At 41.4% G+C, this 24,461-nt stretch overlaps 1 protein-coding gene across 1 annotated transcript in view; it reads right to left on the reverse strand.

The window, feature by feature from the left end:
* LOC134475165 (protein mono-ADP-ribosyltransferase PARP14-like) overlaps positions 1-24,461 on the reverse strand; it is a 24,803-nt gene continuing 342 nt past the window's right edge. Inside the window, exons 2-11 of the mRNA XM_063244591.1 lie at positions 20,713-22,961; positions 19,142-19,372; positions 18,422-18,643; positions 15,986-16,061; positions 6,756-6,905; positions 6,373-6,435; positions 5,866-6,033; positions 2,158-2,364; positions 1,480-2,076; positions 1-164 (exon numbers count right to left, since the gene is read on the reverse strand). Of these exons, the coding sequence (XP_063100661.1) occupies positions 16-164; positions 1,480-2,076; positions 2,158-2,364; positions 5,866-6,033; positions 6,373-6,435; positions 6,756-6,905; positions 15,986-16,061; positions 18,422-18,643; positions 19,142-19,372; positions 20,713-22,920 (4,071 nt within the window). The 5' untranslated portion in view covers positions 22,921-22,961 and the 3' untranslated portion in view covers positions 1-15. The remainder of the gene's footprint in view (positions 165-1,479; positions 2,077-2,157; positions 2,365-5,865; positions 6,034-6,372; positions 6,436-6,755; positions 6,906-15,985; positions 16,062-18,421; positions 18,644-19,141; positions 19,373-20,712; positions 22,962-24,461) is intronic.

Raw genomic sequence — 24,461 nt, forward strand, 5'->3', positions numbered from 1 at the left:
AAGAAAGTCCATTGTTCACATGGGACTTACCTTCTCAATGACAAAATTTGGGCAAGTCTGTTTAAACTTTCCTGCCACAGTGATGAATTCCTGGTCCCAAGGCTGCAGCAGGACCACACAGAGATTCTGCTGATTCATGTCACTCCAGTACGCAGGAAGGGTAACTGCAAAGCAGACATGAGAGGACTCCCCTGTGTATTTCCAAACTGAAAAGCTGAGTCTCGTCTGTGTTGTGTTATAATCTCCTGATTCTCTATGCTCAGCAAGTTCCTTATCTTTCTAGCAGAATGTATTCCAAAGAGTGGACCACAGCACACCCATATCAGAATCAGCTGGAATGTTAGATTTTCAGAAGGAGGTTCTGGTGGCAGAGCTTGGTGGTGGAGTGTTTGTTGGGCAAGCACAAGGCCCCAGGTTTGGTGCCCAGAACCAAAAAAGAAAAAGACAATGTCACAGACATATTGAATCTGAGTCTCAGCGGGCTGGGGCCTGGGTATCTGTACCTTAAATCTGGATCCCACTACCATGGCACAGTACACCTCATCTAGATTTTCTGTTCAACCCCCACTCCCGTAATGTAACAAAACGTTATTTCCATGCCATGTTTTAAATAGTAGCTGCTGTTATGCTTATGCATGGGTTTTTGCCAGACTGCCTCGTTACCACCATCATTTATTACCATCATTTATCATTTATCTTCACAACCTCGTTGAGACATAGGAGGTTTTATGTAGGTTTTATTATGTGACACATTAAGGTGGCAGCTCTATCTCCTTCCTTGGTAAGCAGAATACTATAGACAATGTGATTTCCTCAAAACCTGAGAAGTTTGTTCCCACTGCTTTCACCAGAGATGAAAACAGTGTGTTGGAAACCAAGTCACTGATTTCCAGTAGGAGGCTTATGTGGTTTGCTGGAGGAATGGCAGCCTACACAAGGTAAGCTTTGCCTTCTTGGGGAGCAGATGCAATCATGGAATCTCAGGCTCCTCCCTGATGTTGTGCAAAGCAACTTGGCAGCAGCAGTGTGACTCCTGGAAGGACAATTTGGACCCTCTCTGGGTCATCAGTCACCCATACACAGAGGTCACTGGCCACAGCCTGACTTCTCTGCTTTGTCCATTTGTCCTTTTGTTTAAAATAAAAAACAACCTTGAGCCACTTTCTTCTAAGGCTACAGTTTTCCCTCCTCTGGCCGGAGGAGCTATTACTCCCGAACAGAACCGGCTCTGGAAAGCTTACAATGGGAACAAATGCAAGGCTTGGTTATTGTCATCAGGACCCTTGGGATGCTGAGTACATCCACGCTGTTTTCCTGGCCATACTGCAGGTTCTTGAACTCAGAGACCTGAATGTTCTAGTATGTCTTATTAAGATTCCTTGAGTTTTATCTACCTGAAAATTTGATGTATGCACAAGAGTTGTTAAGTCCAAAGTAGCTGTGAAATAATCAAATGACAAGCATGAAAATTTCACTCACCTTCGAATTTTGTGAGGCGCTTAACAGTGAAACTGTGTCCACCTTGACTTGTGGCAATGCAGGTCTCCAGGTCCACCGTGTAGCACTGATTGTTAATTTTGATATCGATGCTCTTGTTCTTTCTATTCCTTGCATCTTCCAATTGCAGATTGGTTATTTTGTCAAAAGGATGAGGAGTGTTATTGTCATCGTATTGCCATTCTATAAATTCACTAACACAGTCTGCCCTCTTTGCTTCTTCTCTGGCCAATCTTGCCTTCTTAATCATCTCCTCAATTTTATCTCTAGCCTCCATCACATCTCTACTAATTCCCGAAACCTCCATGAAAGGTCTCTTCTGGTCCAGAGCAATGATAATATTTAATCTCTTCTGCAGCTCAGTCAATTCGTTACACTCCTTTTCCTCAAAATCTCTGAGACACTCATCTGTGTTAGTGAAAGAATACTGCTCCTTTGTGATCAGGTCCTTTAACCACTGGACAGCTTGGTCCACGCAGCGTTGGCTGTCACCACACACCTGGAAGACCACCAATTCTGTTTTCTTTTCCAAAATCAAAGGTTTCTCTTGTGGGTGAGGTTTTGAAAAGCCTAAGCGGGCTAAAGAGAAAAAAGAAAATTAGCTGTTTCCTATATAAACTCAATATTTAAAAAGGTATTTCATAAAAACAAAGAACTCACAGAAAAATTTAGATAACATCGATGGTTGCTGAGAAGCCTGAGACCCTTCTCTGTTTTTCATGTTGGCATAAAACACATTTAGTAGCTGGGGCTGAAAGATAACAACTTTAACCTTCTTCACATGCTGAACTGATCCTTTCTGGACAAAGTCTTCAATGGCATCAAGTATAGCTTCGGCAACCTTATTATGGTCTTGTCCAGCATTTCCTGGAAAATTAAATAAGAAAAATGACTGGAGGACAAAACCCAACTGGAAATCCCAAAAGCAAATTAGGAATTCCAGTTCTTGAAAAACAAATGCCAGCATCCCAGCTCTTTCATCCATGTAAATTTTTCTAGTGATGTAAGCAAAAGCAGAGAGCTTTGACGTCCTAGGTGCGGTGAGGAGTTTTGTTCCAGGATGTCAGGAAGCCAACCGCCCAGCAAGGAACAAGGGCCCTGAATCCTGACTTCTGGTCTCTGACCTTCTCTGACGTTTGCCTGTTGATCTGATTCCATATCACTGTTTCCTTTCTTTAGTTACAGGATGCTGGTAACTTGTCTTCCTAGGTCACCAGTGTCCTCAAAAGAGCCATAAGAGGCAAAAGATGCTAATACGTGCTAACACAGATCCCAGGAGAGAAAAGCATGTTTTTCTTATGTCATTGTGTGATTTTATGTATCATTATTTTCCCAAGTAACTCTGGGGACCGGATTTAAACTCAAACAACATTGTTAGACATACAGAGTGGTAAGCTAATTGTTACCATCTCTGATCCTTTGGATGCAAGTTACACTTGAGATTTTAGCTGATCATCAGGTCTTGAGGTTGCCACGGAGCAGATGCTCTTGTGTCTCCTGCACATGCCATCTTGTTTCTCATGCTATGAAAGCCACTGCCCTGGCAAGTTCATGAAAGGTACCTTTCCAGCCAAGGAGGTGGTCCCACATGAATGGCAGTTGGCACAGTCACATGGTATATGACACAAAAGCTTCCCGGCCAAGCTGATACATTAGATTAAGAGCCCATTCAGAACAATGTATGTGCTTATCTATATAAAATATAGTTAAGACAGTTATACTACTAATTTCTCTGAGTTTATTGTCTCGTACCCTGGGTGACTGATTTGGGAAGCATAATGTGCAATCTATGTGCAGTTGTTCCAATTGTTGTGTTTTGAAAAAAAATTTTTTTCTCTTTGAAACACAATGGATTTGAAAAAAAAAAAAGCCCATTCAGGTTATCCCAGTACTGCAGTCAAGAGAGCAACCTGGCCATCTGCACAAGTGTGGGGATGCAGCAAACCCCATACAGAATTAGCCAAGAGGGTTTCTTCGGGTTTTTTGTTTTTTAAACTGATGAACAGAGAGCGAAATTCTCATTTACAAAGTGTGATTGTCCCATGATATTTGGAAGCCTTTAAATGGAAGTATCGGATCACTGGTGTGCTCTCTATAAACATCTGCCATTCCCCACCACACGGGCCACTCAGCCAGCACACAGCGGTAGGCAGGAGGGACAGGTGTCAACAGGTAAAGTACAGGGAACTGGAGGTGGGGCTCTGCAGAGAGGACTTTGTGTCACAGAAGCACATATTCAGACAGTCACGGACGGGGCCAACTGGTTTCTGAGAAACATGAATCTGATTGCTCCTCAGTCTTCTGTCTAGGATCAAGTGGGCAAAGATAAATCTGGAGGGCCACATTGGAGGACACACAAGCGGAGAATATGTCTGTAGTTAGGAGAGAGAGAGGCGGCTGGAATGAAGAGCCTGGTGCAGGAACTGAGGAGGCCTTTAGGGAGAAAAGTCGGGAGCACCTAGTGATGTGCCTTGTGCTCTGGACATTTTCCTTATCTTTCCATCTCTGGGCCTAAGTGCAAAAATATTGACTCTCATATTGAGGTAATGAGTTAATGAGCTAGTGAATGTAGGGTTAATAAAGAGGGTGGAGTCAAGGATGCCAGAGAAAAGTGATGGTTTTCACACGACTGGGGACATACGAAGAAGGATTGGATTTCCAGGGGAGAACAGTGAGACGTTGGGGTCTGCATTGGGTTTAAGCCGCCTGCAGCTGTTGTCGACCCCCCATTCCTCCCACCTTATGCGGGGTCTTTACAGGACAAGGCGCTGCCTCTACTCCCACGGGCTGTCTTCATCAGAGTCCTAATTGGGCTCGTAAACACCACTCGGGTGAGCACCTCCACCTGTGGCTTTAAAGGCCAGCTGAAGCGGTGACCACGATGGCCGAAAGGACAAGCAAGGAAAACCCACCAACCCTGCCTTGCCTGTGCAGGCCAGCGATGCGGCCAGGTCCACAGGAGCGGCCACGGGCAGGCAGCACCCCAGAAATGCTGGAAGGTGGGCTGAGGGGTGGCAGAGCACCTGCCAAAGTGAAAGCCACTTCCTTTCTGTCTTTTGCATTTTGACTCCACCCAAGACTACCTTAGAAAGATCTGTGCCACCCCAGGCATGCTGTTTCCTGGACTCAGAGTAATTTAAGACTAGGAACAGGACCAACAGCCCAGACAGGTGGGGACAGAGCCTGGGTGGCCATCAGTCTAGATAAGCAGGTGGCCAGAAACCTAGACAAAGGCTGATTGCTAGGAATGGATGATACCAGGAGGGGAATAAAACATGAAAGGATCATTAATTATACTTTTGGTGGGCCAGGGGTTTAGCTCAGCGGCATAGACGCCTGCCTGGGAAGCTCGAGGTTGTGACTGCAATCCCCAGCACCTAAATAAATAAATAGATTATACTTCTGGAAACTGAGCAGTAAGTGGATACACCATTCCTTCCAGGAGCATTAAGAATTACAGGGTGCAAAATATGAGTGAGAGGATGAGAAGGCCCAGAAAGTGACAAGGACGGCTACGTTTACTAAGACTGAACTTTCCAAGGCCTGGGGTGCTGGTCCACGAACTCAAGCTGAGGCTTCTGAGCAAGGGAACGCCAGCTCCCGCGCTGAGTCCTCCCTCGCAGGGCCACTCGGACCCACTGTCCTCCCGGCCTGCTTAGCTCCCTCCTCGCACACACAGCCCTGGTTCCTGGGGAGACAGCATCGAGAGCACCTGCTGACTGACGTTTACCTGAACACTACACTGACAGATGAGGAAGCACACAACCCAGTCGTCACATAGTTTGAGGAAAACAAACTCAAAAGCAGCAAGCAGCCCAAAACAGGAAGTTCTGACGTGCCAGGTTTGAGTGACTGAGAGGCCTCTACAATGCAGGTGATGTAGAGCTGGGGTTGCCATGATGCTCTTCATGGAGGACAGAGGAGGAGGTGGAGGGTTAAGTGATGGAAGTTGTACAGGGAAGAGAAAAGCAGATGAAGCGTGTGAGGGGAGTCTTGCATACCCCTCCCTTCCTTCTGTTGCCCTCCCTTGCTTTCGTTCCCCTCCCTAACAACCCACTCACTTTCCTCTTCCTCCTCCTCCTTTTTACGAAGTCTTGCTAAGTGACCCAGGATAGCCTAGAACACCTGGGCTCAAAGTACCTCCTGCTTCAGCCTCTCCAGTAGCTGGGACCACAGGCACACACCCACACCTAGTTCACTTTTTCTCCCTTTATTTAAACCACCCACAAGCTTCACTCACTATCTTAAGAATGAAAAAGCTGTCCACTCAGATAAACCAAGGACCCTCACTCAGATTCGGTGACACCCTCATTAAGCACCGAATCAACGCCTTCACATTTGGCCTTGACTTCCAAAGAGGCTACAAACCTGTCCCAATGGCTGGGAGGCAAATGGAGGAGTAATTCCGTTTCTCAGATTCTTGCAGAACGCAGGAAACTGATTTCTTGACATTATTTTCACCAACAACATGAATAATGTTCTTGCACATCAGTAATCCACCTTTAGTAACTATGTACTCTTGTTTGCCCTGTCGACCTGGAAAACACAGACAAAAAGACACAACATTGACTGCTTAATGTACTCTTTGTTTAGAAAGCAGACTGCTTGATTTGTCAGGGAAGCATTTTGTAAATAAGAAATTTCTGAAATTTTATCTTTGGTGAAATTGTTCTCTTTTAATTTAATTTCTCTTTTAATTGTGAGATTACTTTCCACTTCTAATTCTCTACAACTGGAAATTCGCTCATAAAATGTGTGATTATAAGATTAATGTGTTTGCCTTCCCAACCCCAGGACTGTCCTCAGTTTCTTCACAACTTCCCAATTCTAATTTCTACTTATCGTTTTTACTATCAACATAGTATTGGGTCTTACCTAGGACAGCACATTCCCATTCCACTGCTTGTCCTGCACATTCTAAAATTGCTCTGGAGACCCCTGGATGAGAAAATACCGATGGTAACAAACATGACTTTAAAAACGTTACTACAGTGCATTTGGGTCAATAGACTTCCTCATTATCTAAACCCATGTCCAGCACTGAAGGAATCCTACAGCCTGAGTACTGCTAATAACAAACAAGCAGCATTCATACGGTAACTGTTGGCAATTATAAGAAACACTGTACAAATCATGTTAACATTTTTAGTTAATATTAATGGGACAATTTGACCCAAACCAGTTTGGCTATAGACACACTCTTTTGCAGGGTCTATCATGTTAATTATTAACTAATCAAAATCATACAAGTGAAGTACCTGCTTTAAGATTAAATTTGCTGGATGTTGAATTTACAATCACATCTGCAGTTTCTTTAGTGATATCCCCAGAGGCCACCTGGAAGAGGATGGGGCCAATCTTCATTTCATGTACTCCCAAATTAGGGCTAGAAATAGTCCCATAGAAATCTGCAAAGAAAAAGCTCGAGTCAGTCACCCAAGTCAGCAAGAGCAACAGTGTCTCGGGTCTCTGGCATCTCAGTCTCTCAGTCTTTCTCTCTCGCTACCTCTCTCTGAGCGCTGCCCTCTAACTTGAGTCCCAGGAAGTGTTTGTTTCCAGTACAGGATTACAAAATACAGTAAAGATCAAATGTACTTTCAGGTGGCCGAGGTGAAGTCAGCCTCTATAGCCAACTTTCCCACAATTATAAACAAAACACAGTCAAATATAAAATGCCACCACCCAAGAACTCTGTCAACAGCATCAAGCAGATTAGGGGAAGGAGACACAACTTGAAGAAGCAATCTGGACAGGGGAGAATTTCCCATTAGGTTTTAACTTTAAAATTTTTGAGCCCAGTGTGGCCCCAGTCACAGACTGAGAAACAGATTGCACTCTCAGATAATACCTGTCCTTGTGGCCAGAGGGTTAGGAAAGGTCCCTGTGAGCTGAAGACCACGGGAGGGAATCCTTGGTTTCCCCAGATGTAAGCACACAGCATTTCCATTACTTGGTTTACACTTCCTTTTCTGGAAGGCAACTCTAGTGATGCATTGATAAGACAGTACATCAGGCCACTTCAATTCAGAAAAATCCCTGTCTCTGTGGTCAGAGAACCTGGAAAATGGGCTCTGGAAGTCAGAGAGTCAAGAGGAATCATAGAAAGGTGGGAGCTGAAGAAGAAGATCTTCTAATTCTACACATGAACTAGAAAAAGTCCTAAGGCCCCTGCTCCCCAAAACTGCATACACGTGTGACAGGCCCAGAGCATCACAGCCCTAATTCTAGACATGGATGCCATGGTAATGGGGACCTCCATAACCCACTGTCACACACAGATCAACTAGACAAAAAAATGAACAGAGAACTATTAGAGCTGAACCAAAGCTTTGAACAAATGGACTTAGTAGATATCTACAGAGTGTTCTACCTAATAACAGTAGAATACATGTTTTTCTAGCAGCACATGCACCAAAACACTACATACCAACCCACAAAACACACTAAAATAAATACAAAAGAATAGAAATTATCCCATGTGTATAATCAGATCATAGCCCAATGAAATTGGAAATGAATGGAAAAAGGTTCTGAGGACCAGCCTAATGCAGTGCAGAACAGGCAGTAATTGATATTAATAAACTGGCACAAGAATAAATTAAGAGTCTGTCCTAGTCCTACGTGAGTTGTGGTGAGACTTGTGGCTGGCTTATAGGCAGGTCAATCTTTAAATCGATGGCCAGACTGAAGACTGGAAAATGGTCTGTGAAGTTCTGGTGACTGAAGCAAGGCAGAATGGCAGCTGAGGACTTCAACTCTCACAAATTGCTTCTAGCTCAGTAGTTGGCAGACAATCAGGTCACTGATTAACCATGACCCGTTCCTCTGTGCTTTTCCAAAAATGCATTGTTCCTCAATTCTTGAACCTTGATTGCCTAAGCAGTTCACTTCCACCACTCTCTGCAGCCCAGCACACCCCTGAATCAAGTTTACCTAATAAAGACCAAGGACGCTGAGCCTCATGGTCTTAGTTCTTATTGGGCTGTGACCATCCTAGTGCCTTTGTAATTAATATATATAACTAATACCATTATGTTGCAATTAATATAATATATATAATGACTGTGTTTTATTCTGTCATCCCACCCCTGAGCATATCAGTGGTCTTAAGCCAGGGCCCTGATAAAAGTGGACCCCAAAAATGACATAAACACATGGAAATTAAATAATACCCCCCTGAACACCCAGGGGGTCACAGATAAAATTAAAGAAATTAGACAATTTCTATAACGAAAGAATAATGCCAATATGACATACTGGACCTTATGGGATGCGATGAAAGCAGTCTCATGAGTGACAATTATAGTAGTGAATTCCTACATTGAAAAACGGAGTGAGCTGAAATGAATAACCTAATTTTAACCTCAAGGTCCTAAAAGAGAAGAGCAAGTTAAACTCAAAGTTCATGTGAGGAAAAATGTAAAGAGAGCAGAAACTAATGCAATTCAGACTAACAAGACAGTACAAAGAATGAATGAATCAGAGATAGTTTTTTGAAAGCTTAAATAAAACAGACAAACCCTTAGCCAACTTTATTTTAAAAAGAAAACACTCAAATCCATGCTGTTAACAATGAAAAAGGTAAAATCACAAAAAATCCTCCAGACATCCAGAAGATCCTCAATATCTACTTTGAGAAGCAGTATTCTAACAAAATAGATAATTAAGAAGAAATGGAAAAATTCCTAGATACATGCAAATTACTAAAGATGAATCAAGAAGGTATAAAAAATTCTAACTACAATATAACTCAACATGTGGCAATGAAATTAAAAAAGAAATAAAAGACTTCTGGGAGAACATGGTGGACAGATAACAGCAGCTATGGAGGCTCTCTGAGATAGCCAGCTTAGAATCCAGGAATGGTGTGGTGTGAGGAGTCCTCAGCAAGGGGAGATATACCCTGCCGACCCAGGAACGAACTAAGCTGAGAGAAACCAACTGGAAATGCAATCCCGGTGCTATAACTGGAACAGATAAAATCTCAGCACCGAAGCTGGAACCTGCACTTCTGGAAGCTGCGATTTGAATTTCCTGCTGCTGCTGCTACATCTGAATTGGCACAGCAAGGATAGAGATGCAAAAGCTCTGAGAGTGGGAATCAGCAAAAGGAGTTGAGAGCAGGACTGGCAGGGAGCCCTGCATCAACCTGCAGTGAGTGAGAGGAACGGGGACCCTTCCATAGACTAGGAGGCTCCTGGACATTCTGGGACCGGGCAGACTAGCCAGAACAGGATGCTGCAGTGACTTTAGTCACATATTCCCCTCTCAAGCAGGTTGATGGGGAGCATTTGGCCTGTATGACGCCGCGGACTAAGACCCAGTAGGCTAGCCCAAACCAGGTCCCAGCGCCTGGCAGTGCACGCTAGCAATGAAACCTTCAGTAGATTGACCTGGAGGGGCAGGCCCAGCAGAGGCTGCCCAGGTCTGTGTCTCCCTAGTATACTGCAGTAGATGGGAACACTAGCCAGTGCCATTCAAACTAACTGTAACCAACAAGGAAGAAACTGGGCCTCCTATATACACCTGTATGGAAGGAACAAAAAATATGAGAAGAGGCAGCAGCAATAAGAAAGGGTCCTCAGCCCCCAATCCTGAGAACTGATCCAGGAAAGGTAAATGCAAAGGAGAACGAGGACAGAAAACATGCAATATCAGACACGGCACCTATAGACATCAAGCGGTATCTCCGGAGCCTCATAGACGAGTTCAAAAGTGAAGTATTTAATGAAGTAAAGCAAGATATAAGTAGAACAGTTAGAGAAATGCTAAGCACTGCCCAAGAAAAAACAGATGGTGGAATGGAAGAACAGAAAAAAGGAGACAATTGTTTGATGGAGAAAATAGAGAAAACATAGAATACGTGAAGCAGGCTCAAAGAGATTATCAGGAAACTAAAAACTCTATTGAAAACTGGCATAACAGCTTGAAAGAAACTAAGGATAGATGATCTGAACTGGAGGACAGAATTGTAATGTGGGAGCATAAAATGAAAAACTTCTTAAAGGAAACAAACAGCAATAATACAAAGGCTAGAAGATGATAAGAGCATCTATAACTTAAGAATTAAGAATGTAAAAGAAGAAGTAGGTACACAAACAAATGAACTACAAAGGCTATTCACAGAAATAATCCAGGAGAATTTTCCTAATTTAGCAAAAGGTAAAGATACTCAGATGTATGAGGCATTCAGGACCCCAGCCACCTACAACCCAAACAGAACTACATCCAGGCACAATAATCAAAATTCCAGAAATCCAATATAAGAACAGAATATTAAAAGCCATCAGAGACAAGAAACAGATCACTTACAAGAGAACACCCATCAGAATTACAGCAGACTTCTCGGCACAAACCATCAAATCATGAAGAGTGTGGGGGGAAATAATTCAAGCTTTGAAAGATAGTAACCTCCAGCCAAGATTGATATATCCTGCACAACTGTCCCTAGAAATTGATGGAAAAACAAGGTGCTTCCAGGTTAAAGAGGAACTAGGGGAATTTGCAACCACCAATTGAACTCTACAGAGAATACCGCAGGACATTCTAAAAAACAAAAATACTAAGATTCCAGAAATAGTGGCAGAGAGGCCACAATGAATAGTGCAGAAAGCAAAATGAAGAAGACAAACTGACAACTACTGACAGAAAAAGAGCTCAACAGAAATGAGGCAGAGAAGGTTGGATGATAGGAACAGCTACTTTGGAGAAAACAAGACATCATAATAGGTAGTGCTGATTTAATATCATCTTGTTTTGAAGTCCCATCCAAGCTTTTGTTCTTCTGTCTCGAATTGGTCTTAACATGTTGTATCTTACTGGATTTTATTATATGTGATAATATAAACAAAAAATTTATAGACAAGGAGATTATACAGAAACCATTGTTCATTTTCTGTTAGTTGATTCTAAATACCCTGTAATATTGTCATTCTCTTGAATGGTTTTACATTGTCTTGGTATGTTTGATGCTACAGTATTCGAAGTTATACTCAAAGATTTCAAGGAAAAAGACACTATGGTAACTACTTTTTGTCGGGATATCTGGTGGTGAAACACTATTTTGCTTAAATGGTTATATTTTGACCTGTGTTGTTTGGTTGTTATGTTCTCTTTTATCTCAATCTCCCTTTTTTATTATTTACTTTTTTATTTTTATTTTTTTAATTAAGGGAAAATAAATAAAAAATAGCAGGATATATTATAGTAACCCACTTTGATTTCTTATTAACTTGATTTGAAACCCTGTATTGCTCTCACCATCTTGTTTTGACTGATTTTCCTCTATTCTGTTTTGCTTGATAGTACCAAGTTTGAAAGTATAGGCAACAGCTGTGACAATAATAAGATTCATTATGACGTCCATTCTGGTTGACTATTATCTTCTTTTGAAGACCTGTAATGTCTCCACAATGTTTTGGTTTTATTGGTTTTGTTCTTTACTCTTTTGTTCAATTTTATTATAACTGATGATATAGACAATTCTTTTTAAGATAGCAAGAGGAATTATGGTAACCATTGTTGATCATCTTGTATTTTGCTTTTACATTATGTATTATGTCCATCCTTTTGATTTGACTGACTCTGTTTTGTTATATCACATTTGGTTTTATTCTCTTCAAAAAAAGTAATAAGAACTGTGGGAATAATAAAACACAAAATGTGTAATTGTCATTGTACAAAAGAGAGGAAAAGAAACTGATTTAAAGGATAAAACTGCATGTATATTTAAGTGTATACGATAGATAACCACATTACTGAGTTTTGTTGGATCATTGAACAGAACTGTTTGCAGTCTCACTGTTTGAACGTCCATTTTAAATGCTTTAATTTTGTAACTTGAACAACTATTTCTAAGATGACAATATGTAATCTATTAACTAGTGATTTCTTACTGTTTATTTTTTCTGAAATGCTGCATAACTTGTACCTTTTTTCTGTTCTTTTTTTTCTCCTTAAATAAAATTAAAACAAAAAAATAGAATATCTACCAACAAAAAATACCTAAGTTCTAATGGATTCACTGCTGGATTTTATAAAAATTTTAGAGATGACCTAATATCACTACTCCTCAAACTCTTCAATGAAATCAAAAGGGAAACAACACTTGCAAACTCATTGCTGGAAGCAAGCATTACCCTGATATAAAAACCAGAGAAGGATCCAACCAAAATGAGAACTGCAGGCCCATCATGAACATAGATGCAAAAATCCTCAATAAGATACTAGCAAAAACAATGTAGCAAATCACCAAAAATAATTATTCACCATAAGCAAGTAGGATTCATCCTAGAATGCAGGAATGGTTCAACATACACAAATCAAAAATCATAATCTATCACATTAAGAGAATCAAGGACAAAAACCATATGATCACCTCAATAGATAAAGGCATTTGACAAAGCCCAGAACTCATTCATGATAAAAAAAAAAACCTACAGGAAATTAGAATAACAAGTCTTATCTTAATCTGATAAAAGCCAGCTAGAACAAAACATCATCCCATATCATACTAAATGGACACAAACTGAAATCCTTCACTCTGAAATCAGAAACAAGACATGGATGCCCACTGTCAATACTCTTGTTCAGTATAGTTCTGGGAACATTAACCTGAGCAGTTAGACAAAAAAAATAAATAAATAAGAAGAATGTGGATAGGAAAGGAAGAAGTTAAATGATCATTATTTGTTGACCCCCAATACCTCCATCAAAAAATACCCCCAAAACTCCACCAAAAGACTTCTTAATTTAATAACCAAATTCAAGCACAGCAGAATACAAAGTCAACACTCAAAAATCAATAGCATTCCTGTACACAAATAACAAATTTTCAGACAGAAATTAGGGAAACAACTCTCACAATATCATCAAAAAATAATGAAGTATTTATGAATTAATCTACTGAAGGAGTAAAAGACCTCTACACTGAAAACTACAGTACTCTGACAAAGGAGATTAAAGATGATATCAGAAAATGGGTAGGAAGAATCAATATAGTACAAATGGCCAAACTTCCAAAGTTGTTATAAGATTTAATGCAATCCCAATCAAAATCCCAATACTATATGTCACGGGGCTAGTGAAAATAATCTTAAAATTCATATGGAGCCAGAAGAGACCTAGAACAGCAAAGAAATTCTGGGGAACAAAGACAAGACAGGGGACATCATCCTCAATTCAAAATTATACTACAAAGCAACCATGATAAAAACAGCACGGTACTGGCAAAAAAGAGACCTGAGGATCAATGCGATATATTAAAAGATGCAGAAACAATGGCAGGCATACTCCACTACTTCATCTCTGACAAACGAGCCAAATACATTCACTGGAAGAACGCTTCTTAACAAATCATGCTGGGAATACTGGATTTCCACACGCCAGAGAGTGAATCTATGCCAGTGGCGAAAAATATGCTGCAGTGGGCACACAGAATCCTCTCTGTTGCCACCACAGTGTGTTTTCTAACTAAAACTTCAGTATTAAAGATGTAACTGCAGTGTCGGCACTGCACACTAAATCAGTGGTTTTGACTTACAATTTGGACACTGAGTCTCAAAGTTTCACTGTCACTGTCCTGGACTCATCCCTTACCATGCGCTAAAATCAAAAGGGATGAAAGATGCAGATATGAATAGAGAAGTAAACTCCTGGAAGAGAGAATAGTAAAACTCTTGCAGAGATTCATAGAGGCCAAAGACTTTATGAACAAAACTGACTGCACAGGAAGTATTACAAAGAATCAACAGCTGGGATCACACCACAGTAAAAAGCATTTGCACAGCAAAAGAAACCACCAACAGAGTGGAGATAGCCTACAGAGTTGGAAAAAAATTTTTACCAGCTATTTTTCAGACACAGGGAAAATATATAAAGAACTCAAAAAACCCAGACGTGAATGCACTTCTCAGATGAAGAAGTGCATAGAGCAAAAAAACACATGGAAAAATGTTCAGTATCACTGGTCATTCAAAAACTGAAACTAAGATGACACTGAGCTTCCATCTTCCTCCAGAAAAAGTGGCTGTCATCAAGCAATCAACCAGTAACAAATGCTGTGGGAGAAATGGATGCCTTTTCCACTGGTGGTGTTAATTGGTACAAGCACCATAGAAATCAGTATGGAGATTCCTCAAACAACTGATACTGGAGGTTCCGTTTGAGCCAGTTAATGCCCTTCTAGGTATCTTCCCAAGAGAGTTACAAAGTATCATACCACAGTGACATATGCACATCCATATAGCTAAATCTCGGGAACAGATAAAGAAAGTGTGTTAATTATATACAATATGGTACTGCTGTGGCATAAAGAGACATAAATGAGTCATTTTAAAGTACAGGATGCACTTTGAGACCCTAATTTTGAGTGAAGTAAATCAGACACATGAGTGTGTCTTGCATGGTTTCTCTTGTGTGGGAAACCCAGAGGGCAAGTACGGAGCAAAACGGGATAGACACCGAGAAGCACGAAGAAGATGTTCAAGTGGGAAGAGGAGCAGCAGAGGAAAGAAAGGCAAAGGGACTGAAAGAGGAAAAATGGAAACAAAACCTTTGTAAATGAGGAGGGGAAGAAGGAGTAAAGGGAGAGGAGGAGGCTGAGAAAAAAGCACGGAGATGTATTGTGTATAGGTACAGATTCCCGGGGATGAGCATCACCATCATGTGTGGCAAATATGTAATACTAACACCCACACAAAACAGAATCAAATGGAGATTTTAGAATTTAAAAATGCACTATCTGCGTTTAAAATTTCACTGCTTGGGTTGAGTAGCATAACGGACACAGAGAAGACTTAGTGACCTTGAAGGTAAACCACTATAAATTTTTCATCAGAAGAAAAGAGAAAAACAGCTCCTCAGAGACAGTTTGGAAGGATTCTTGGGCACATGACCAGACTAGCAAAAGGAATCAGGAACCGGGAAAAATAAAAAAAAAGCATTTTGAGTAAGTCATACTTATAAATCTCCCCATTTGATAAAAGATGTGCATTTTTAGATTGGTGAAGACTCAGTAACGCTGGGCAATGTGATGCATGCTTGTCCTACGAGAACTCTAGGAGGTGGATGATGCAGAAGGATCAAATGTTCAAGGCCAGCCCTGGCAACACAGCAAGACACCCCGCCCCCCACCATCTTAAAAACACAACTTTAGGGAAGTCTAAACAGGACAAACTCAACAACAGCCACAGCAATTTTGACACAGAGACATTTACCTGGTACTTATCTCTCAATGTCTCTACTTTGGAAAATACACATTTTTATCCTTTGGAAGTTATGGTCTCACCACTATTTAAAAACCCAGTGTTTGATGATACAACTTGGTCTTTTGCCCTAGGTCATATAAATATGCTCAGGTATATGGAATATAATTTAGTACAATATTCATCACTTAATTTTTTTCAAAATCATCATCGCTCTCAACTTCTGTCATGAATACTTAGCAATGAGAAATCATTTATTTGTCAGTTTAAAAATTTTAGCAAACCTTGCTTAGCTTCAGCCTTGGGAATTTGGTCACTGAGATTTCCACTAGTCCTTCTGGCAAATTCATCTGAAAATGCCTAGAAACAAACACAATTTTATACTCCTCAGTTAATGAATGAATTAGACTCATCAGAGCTCTAGATCCTGTACACATAATTTAGAAAAAACCAAATTATATTTTGTATAATCCTATTTTTGAAAGGACACTTGTAGCAAAGACTGGGGTGAGAGGTAGCTAACGAATTTATGCATTTTTTGGCACTGTTCAAAGTCCCTGCAATGAAAATTAGTATTTTCACAATCAGTGAAAGCAAATAACTTGCCAATTGATTAAAAAAAAAAAACAGTATTAAGAGAAAGACGAGTGCAAGGTCCCACATGTTTGAGTCCCAGTGTGCCAGAAAATTGGAGTTTTTAGATCACATCATTTTTGGACACCTAGAGTTTTATGTAAAATTCAAATTTCTTTTTTTTTTTTTTTTTTTTTTTTTTTTGTATTTTTACCAGTACCAGGGATTGAACTCACAACCACGGGCTTGCAAGGCAGGCACTTATGCCACTGAGCTAAATCCCCAGCCCAAATTTGAATTTCTTAAGCATTAACAACTGATTTAAAAACCCTTGTTAAATAGCCCACACAACTCACATCTTGAAGGCATGTTGAGATCACCATTTTGTAAACTTCATTAGCCCCCACAGCTCAATAAGTTTTGCTAATCTTTAAAAACGTCTTCCATGTGTAATAACCACATATAGAGAAGTCATAGTACTTTTGAATGGCATTTGAGTGTCTATAAGAACCAATCTTTTTTTACAGAATACTTTCAGAGTACTCAGTGTTCAGGAAATAAAATGATGCCTGCTGCTCCCTAGAAAACAGATTCAAGGTTCAGGGCTGAGTCACAGAACACACCCCATCTCCCAGCCATTCATTCAAAAATGCTCAGCATTGCATTAGCTGCTTTGTGTGTACAAAGCTTAGCTCCCAAAGTAATTATGATTTGTAGGAGGGGAAAGTATGTGCTGCATTCTGGTGGGAGGAATCACATCACCGCACATAATGCCAGTCACAGGGAGATTGCTAAAACTCCTTTCCTGAGCAGAAGTAACGGTAATTACACAGGCCAAGTACATGGACTGCTTAGTTTTCTCAGGTGGTTTGGCGTCTGAGTAAGAAGGAGGCTCAATTTACTTTGCTTCCCAGGGACTTAAAGGTATTGTCTAGATTCCGAAAAAAAATAAAAGCATGACCTAAAAATTCAGATGATCCAATGAACTGATCCATGGACATCTTGGGCTGCTGGCTCCAATCTGTTAAATTTCTGCAGTATCATACAACTTTCCAAACATTCAATGCCATCTACTCTACTGAATTTTAAAGTTTGGAGGGTGGTGCTCCCATGATACCAACTCTAGTGGCATACCTATAACTGATATTCCAAAAACGTGAGCTGGCTTGACAGACTGGAGACGGTATTTCTGGTCCTAAGTCTCCTACTCACGTGGAGATGTGCACATTGATTCCAACCACATCCTTCGCTTATAATCTACTGCATTCCCAGCAATACAAACAGAAATCACTTGTATCCCATCTTGATGTTTTCCCATTCAAAGGGCTACAATTACATTTTTATAATATGTATTAAATTTTTTATGTTCATGTGAAAGTAAATCCTATACACGGAAAGTCTTAAGAAATATGTTGTCACTGGGCATAATACAACACACCTGTAATCCTAGCACTTGGGAGGCTGAGGCAGGAGGATCTCTGTGAGCTCAAGGCCAATTTGGGTGACCTAGTGGGTTCAAGGCCAGCCTGAACTACATAATGAGACCGTGTTTCAAAAACTAGCAACATAAACAGCAACAAAAATGTTGTCAAGTATGGTACTATACACCCTAAACCCAGTAACTGGGAGATTGAGGCAGGAGGATTGCCGTGAGTTTGAGACCAGCCTGAGCTACACAGTGCACAGTGAGTTAAAGGCCTACACAGGAAGACACTGTCTCAAAAGCTAAAAATAAAAAAAAAATAAAAAAAAAACTAAGAAAACTAAAAGAAGAAAAATGAGAAGAGGAGGAGGAGGAGAGGACAAGGAAGAGCTATGTCAACTTTATTAAGGCATGTAGGTCTAATTTGGAGACTGACTCTACACACATCTGTGAAGACAAAGTAGCACATTTATGAGATAACTGGAAATTTGAACACTGACTGTTATCAAAGGAATTTACTTTAGGTATGATACAGTATTATTTATGTTACTCATTAAAAAAACGATCCTGTTGCTTAAAATAAATTGCTAAATTGTATCTACTTTTGTGTGTGTTTGAAATTGGCTTGAAAAAGAAGTTAATTTTTTTCTACAAAGAAACATTTGACAAAATCAGGTTCCAAACTAAGGTTGCCAGAACAGTCAGAAATGAGCGCAGAGCTTACCTGAATACTTTCATGATCACTTGGGTGCAGCAGAAACTGAACCTCTTGTAAAGTTTTTAGCTGCTTTTTGCTACTAAATGTGAGTACTTCTGAAAGCAGTAATTCGGCAAACTCAGTCTTAGGAAATCCCAAATTTCCTGTTCCAATTGCTGGAAATGCAATTGATCGTGAAGACAGTTTCTCAGTAATCTCCAAACAGTCTCTGATTATTTCTTTCATGATCTGAAAAGCACAAAGCACACCCTTATACCTACTCCCCAGAAATGAGCCAGAACCAAAAGAACAAGAACTTAGCAACTTTTGCTGTGATCTCTGTCCACACCACTTCACTTTCTGTAGGGTTTAAAGGCGAGCAGTAAAAGAAAGAAACACACAGGAGAGAAGAAGAGAACATGAGGAGCGTCCCCAAAAAGGACTCGAACTCACTCCACCCCTCTATCACGCAGGACACGAGTGACAACCATTCTCTTCTTTCATTGTCTTCTAATCTCCGGCCCCCGAGTCACTTTCCTCACTGCAGTAGCCACCCTTCCCGACCCCCAGGCACCAAGAGTGCGACAATGCATCCATATTATTAGCTAGTCCCCCAGAGCCAGGGACAGCTCAAAAAAAGGGCCACGATGGTAGAATGCGCCAAAGAAACAGGTCCAAACTGTAGTACACAGAAAGAAGACTCCAAAGAGCTCCTCCATCCTCCGGAGAATTTAAAGCTAGCCCTACCTTTTGTGCATCTCCGGTTCCCCATGCTGGAGCCACCACGTGAAGCACATGGTCACACTGTAGATTGTAGCCACGGGTTTGGAGAACTGTGCCCACGTCGACAGCTACCCCTTGTAGAGCTGTGTTCAACTCCTGCTGGATCTCTGGTCCAGCTTTTTCCAAAATGGCCTGACAAAGGGGCCCACTGTTCAGCGCAAGATCCGAAGGAACGGAATTGACCACAACATGGGTCTTAAAGACAAAACCAAAGATTTGTTTCACACCAGGAATTCGTTCATCAATGACCACTACACGCGAGCTGCTGGGCTTGATGTATTTAGTTGAGAAACATTCAAGAGCAAAACAGAACTGCCCAAAATAAGTTCTAAATGGTATGGGAATCGCGAAGGAGTCCAGAGGAAAGTCGCACAGTAGCTGATGAAGATGCCACATGCACTGTGGGGCCTGAGAGATGGGAGTGGTTTCAGCACGCAGACAGCACCAGGCAAAAGTGTGAACACACAGTAGCCCGGGAGCAGTGAGCATATTAGTTTGACCAGATCAAGACTGTCTGCAGTAAAACGGTGCCAACTGGGCTAGACGTGATACCCTGGGTGGCATGTCAGGTGCCAAGCCCCTGGATGCCATGCAGACAGTGAGTGAGCAGCTGTAGAAGCTTTAGCATCAGAGAGCACACGAGCAGGTGAATCAGGCTGTGTTAGAGAATCCAGGAGAGGAGAATATGACACACCTCACAAGCCACCGAGGAGGAAGCACTGCAGTCCATTACTAACACCAGTGTGAATAATTCCCATCAACACACAGTGTCAGGGGATTAAGAATAGAACCCATTCAGAGCCGAGAATTTAGCTCAGCAGCATAAGCGTCTGCCTGGCAAGTGCAATGCCATGAGTTCGATTCCCAGCACTAAAAAAAAAGAATAGAACCCATTCCCGTTCCTGATCCTTGTTTAAAACAACATTTGATTTTATTTTTAAACATGAAAAACAAATTATTTTGATGTTTTAAATTAGGACAGTGGCCAAGAACCAGAATACATTCCAGTCCTCCCAACGGTTGGTTATGGGACTTGGGCAAATTAGCTAAAGCCTCTAACTCTCCTGCCCTCGCCGGTGTGTGAGGATGATCACCCCACAGTCTACTTCATGGCACCAAAGCATGCCAAGCACCCAGCACCATGCCTGGCACAAATAATAATCCACGTTAGCTGTGACTCTTGTAATTATTACTTAAGCTTCTTGTAATTCCAAATTGAATTGATCTTCTAGTTCACTAAACTAAGAAAAAGTACTTTTTAAGAAGTAATATCTTGTATAAAATAGGAGAAAACTTGCCCAGTAAAATAGGACAAAATATTTGCAACTCAGATATCTCTTTTAAAAAAAATACTCAAAATGTATATTGAACCCAATAACAAAGAAATCCCTCAATTTGAAAGCAGACAATCTAAACGGATGTTTCTTCAAAGAACACATACACACATCCAAAAGCACATGAAAAGATGTTCAACGTCATGAGCTACTGGGGAAATGCATCACAGTGCCTGGGGGGTCGAAGAGAAGGATGCTCACCGTAGCATCTTGCACGCCCTTTTTCACCAGCAGGATCTTCAAGCCTCCTGGGGCTGTCAGACAGGCCACTTCCTGTGACGTGACAGGTTTCGCTGCTGGTCCTCTAGGCAGGGAAGTTGTATCCGGCTTGGACACGCTGACTGACAGAGTGTCTTTAAATATAGTTTCCACAGCTTTAGCAAAAGCCTCTGCTGTCTTCTCCGATGAGTCCACAAGATAAATCTCTCTCAAGGTGCTCCCAACCTGCCTAAATTCCAAGCTTTCCTTGATGGACAGAACAATGGTCTCCACACACCGCTGTAAAGGGAAGCCAAAGACTCCAGAACTGATGGCGGGAATGGCTATGGATTGGCACTTGTGTTTTTCTGCTAAAAGAAGACTGTTTTCCACAGCTTTCTTTAACAGGTACACACACCTCGGGGCCTCAGATTCAGACCACTTGGGCCCCACCACGTGGATCGCATGGCGGCAGGGCGGGTTCCCCACCCTTGAGAGGATGGTGTCGCCTGGCAGGAGGCGGCCGTCCCTCTTCACGGCCTTCTCACCACAGTCCTCCTGCAGTTCCCGGCCAGCTGCTTTTGAGAGGGCACCAGCAAGACCGCCCAGATGCTTGAGGTCTTCATTTGCTGCATTCACCACCACATCGACTGGAAACTGAGTCAAGTCACCTTGCTGGGCAGTCAGACTGACACCAGGAGCCACCTGCCTCTGGATGAGGTACTTTGACCGATCAGCTGTGCCTCTTACCTGTTCCTTATTCTCCAGTTCAATGAAACAACCGTACTTCTTCCTAATCTCACCTCTGCAAAACTGTGCTTTGTCTTGGAAGAACTGCCTGGCTCCTGGCTTGTCAATAAAGACTCTTCTCACAAAGACAGACTTCACAATTTCCCTGACTGTGTCCACAGCATCTAGCACTTGGTCCTTGGGGCCAACTAGTAAAATGCCTTTGGGTTTGTTCTCTGGATTGAAAAGTATCTGCATATCTCCCTTATTTATTTTTGACCCGAGGAGCTTCTTGTCTTTTTTTAAGTAGTCTACAATCAAGGATGTCTCTACTTCAACCAACCTCTCTATTTTCATGTGTTTTTTCAAGAATTCAAGAACCAAGCGGACAACTTCACTTACTTCTTTTGCAAGACCTGCCACAATGACTTCACCTGGGCTGCCTGCAGTGGATTTATTGATTAGGATGTTTGTGGAAGCATAAAACTTTTTTTGGACATTGGCAATAAACTGTTCCCATTTGCCAGTAGTAAGAATTTCCTTGCCCTCAACGTCAATGTGTTTACAATCTAAGGCACTGAGCATTTGTTTTTCAGCTTCTGCCAGGACTTCAGAAGAACAGCTGGTTAGGAGGACAGTGGTACCCTTGAGTTCATAAACTGTAAGATTCTTTTGTGCTATAAAAAAGGACTCAGAGAATTTTTTCGAGTTACCTTGCAGTAAAAACTGGAAGACCTCAGGAGAGACCTCAATGCTTTTCTGAGCCATAGTGTGCACTTTTTTCTGAATTTCACGCTTCGCTTTGTACACATCGATGTGGGGTCCTTTAAGGCACAGGTTCTGAGCATTCGCATCATAACGAACCTCCATGTCTGGGCATTCTGTGCACATACACTCCAGAACACCACTGTGGTGCAAAAGAAAATACTGTTCTGAAGAAATGGCCACTTTTTCCTTCAGACTTTGCTCTTCCTTTTGAATTTTTTGAGTAGTCTTTTCTATTAATTCCTTGAATTGTGGACTAACATTTTGGATATCGTCTGATTTTCCTGTTAAGGTTACAATCTCCTTAGAGGTATCAAACTCGATCAAAATCCTATCATCTTCTAAGTCGTTTTTTATGACGTCCCACACTCTTGCAGTCACGTTAAGTGAAGTGACTGTATATTTAGAGCTGAGGCCAGAGAGTGCTGACGAAGCATCTGTCTGCCATGTCTTGATTTTGGGTCTTCCTTGATTGACTAAGGTGGCTGCAGGTCTGATGGTAACTTTATTGTCCACTTGGGACCATGTTAGCGAACAGTGATGCTGTGCCATTTCATCATCCAGCTCTTTTCTCAGATGGGTCTTTTTCTGCAAGAAGTTCCACAAAGGCAGCACCAACGACTCTTGAAATGGTGCTGGCAGCTTGATGAGAGGCTGTTCCTTTCCGTACAAGGCTGTCCCCAAAGAGTGATAGTAGGGGAAGACAGAGAGCGGCATCTTATTGAAGTTGTGTTTCTTGGTCAGGATGGTGTCTAACACTTCAAAAGCAAAAGAAATTTTAAAAAGTGAAAATAAGGTGACTGTAATAATATATGCTTTAAAGTAAAACAAGACTATCCCATTCTACAGGGAAATAAATCTTAATGTTTGTAGAACGTCGATGACATATTTTTAAAAGGCAGCTCTACTTCCAAAGTGCTCAAATGTAGTCACAGATAGCCTCTAGTTAGTGCAATAATTACTTTAGAGCCAAGTCAAGTTAAAATTCTGTTTTCTGTTTTCCTGATAGCATGACTATATTGCTACCACACTAAGAAATACGAGTTTGGTCAAAGTCATGGAAATGATGTTCGCTACTGTGTAAACAGTATTTTGGTGTTCAAAGTGAAGCTTGTTTGAGCAGCAACCTGTTTTTTTCTTCTCCATTCCCACAATTTTAGCTTCAATAGTCAACTTACATTCCATTAGCATCTTCACAAGGAGGATAACTGCAATAGCTTCCCATGTACCAGACACCACTGTAAGTGCTTCACACAGATTCAACTCACTTAATACTTACAACAACCCTTTGCAGTAGGGAGCTATGAGTATGATCCTTTTTGATAAAATGATAAAACAGAGGCTGAAGAGCTTAAATTTGGTTCCATATCTGAGCTCAGATTTATCATCTGTGAGCTCCAAAGTTCACATTCTTCCAGCCTACCAAATGAAAACCATCCTCACAGTCCTCCGGGGCCCAGCCCATAGGCTACACCTCCCTCTGTCCCTCTACAATCCCCTTCTGCAGCATGTACTGAGACGGCCCCTCGCACATCTATGTGTGTGTCTGTGTGCTCTTCTCCTCCTCGGAGGCCCTCTTCATTTTGTTAGGCAGGTACACGGGACAGCATCGGGAAGGGAATCAGAATGAGGAACACTAACAAGCTGGATTAAAATAGTGTCCGTGGTGAAAAAGTTGTTAAACATAACTGCATTGTGTGTGATTCCTCAGGCTAGTGTCAGGCATGATGCAAAGCATGTGACCAAAAATATAAACCCAATTTCTCCCTACAGTCCTTAGGGGCTCTGCGGCTGGGCAATACCAGTGACCACTAGTACATTTTCGGCACCGATGCCAAGCACTTTGCATCTGTTACCTCACAATATTCTTGCAAGGTAACTAGAAATGTCATACCTAATATATGATAACAAATCAGAGGGTTTGGTGGGTTAAAGTAACTTACCCAAGACCACAAACCCAGTAAGCACCAAAACCAGAATTCGAACTTTTGTTGAACTAAGAACTATTGAAGATGTCAGCTGAAATGCCTGTCCCGGCTGTAAAGAACATGCCCTGAATGAGGACCCTGCAGATGAAGGGGAGTGGAGGAGCACTTCATAGGAGCCTGGTGTGTTTCTGAGTATGTCTTTACCGAAACTTGCTGAAATTAACTTGAAATGAATGTGAATGGCTAAGATACAGATCACCTCTTTCTAAATACGGTATTTGAAAGTGTTCAAGAATGCTATTTTTCAGTGCACTGTAGGTAGACTCGTGA

This window comes from Cavia porcellus, unplaced genomic scaffold (assembly GCF_034190915.1).
Source record: "Cavia porcellus strain 051 isolate PalLab524CR breed Dunkin Hartley unplaced genomic scaffold, mCavPor4.1 scaffold_342, whole genome shotgun sequence".
NCBI lineage: Eukaryota > Metazoa > Chordata > Mammalia > Rodentia > Caviidae > Cavia > Cavia porcellus.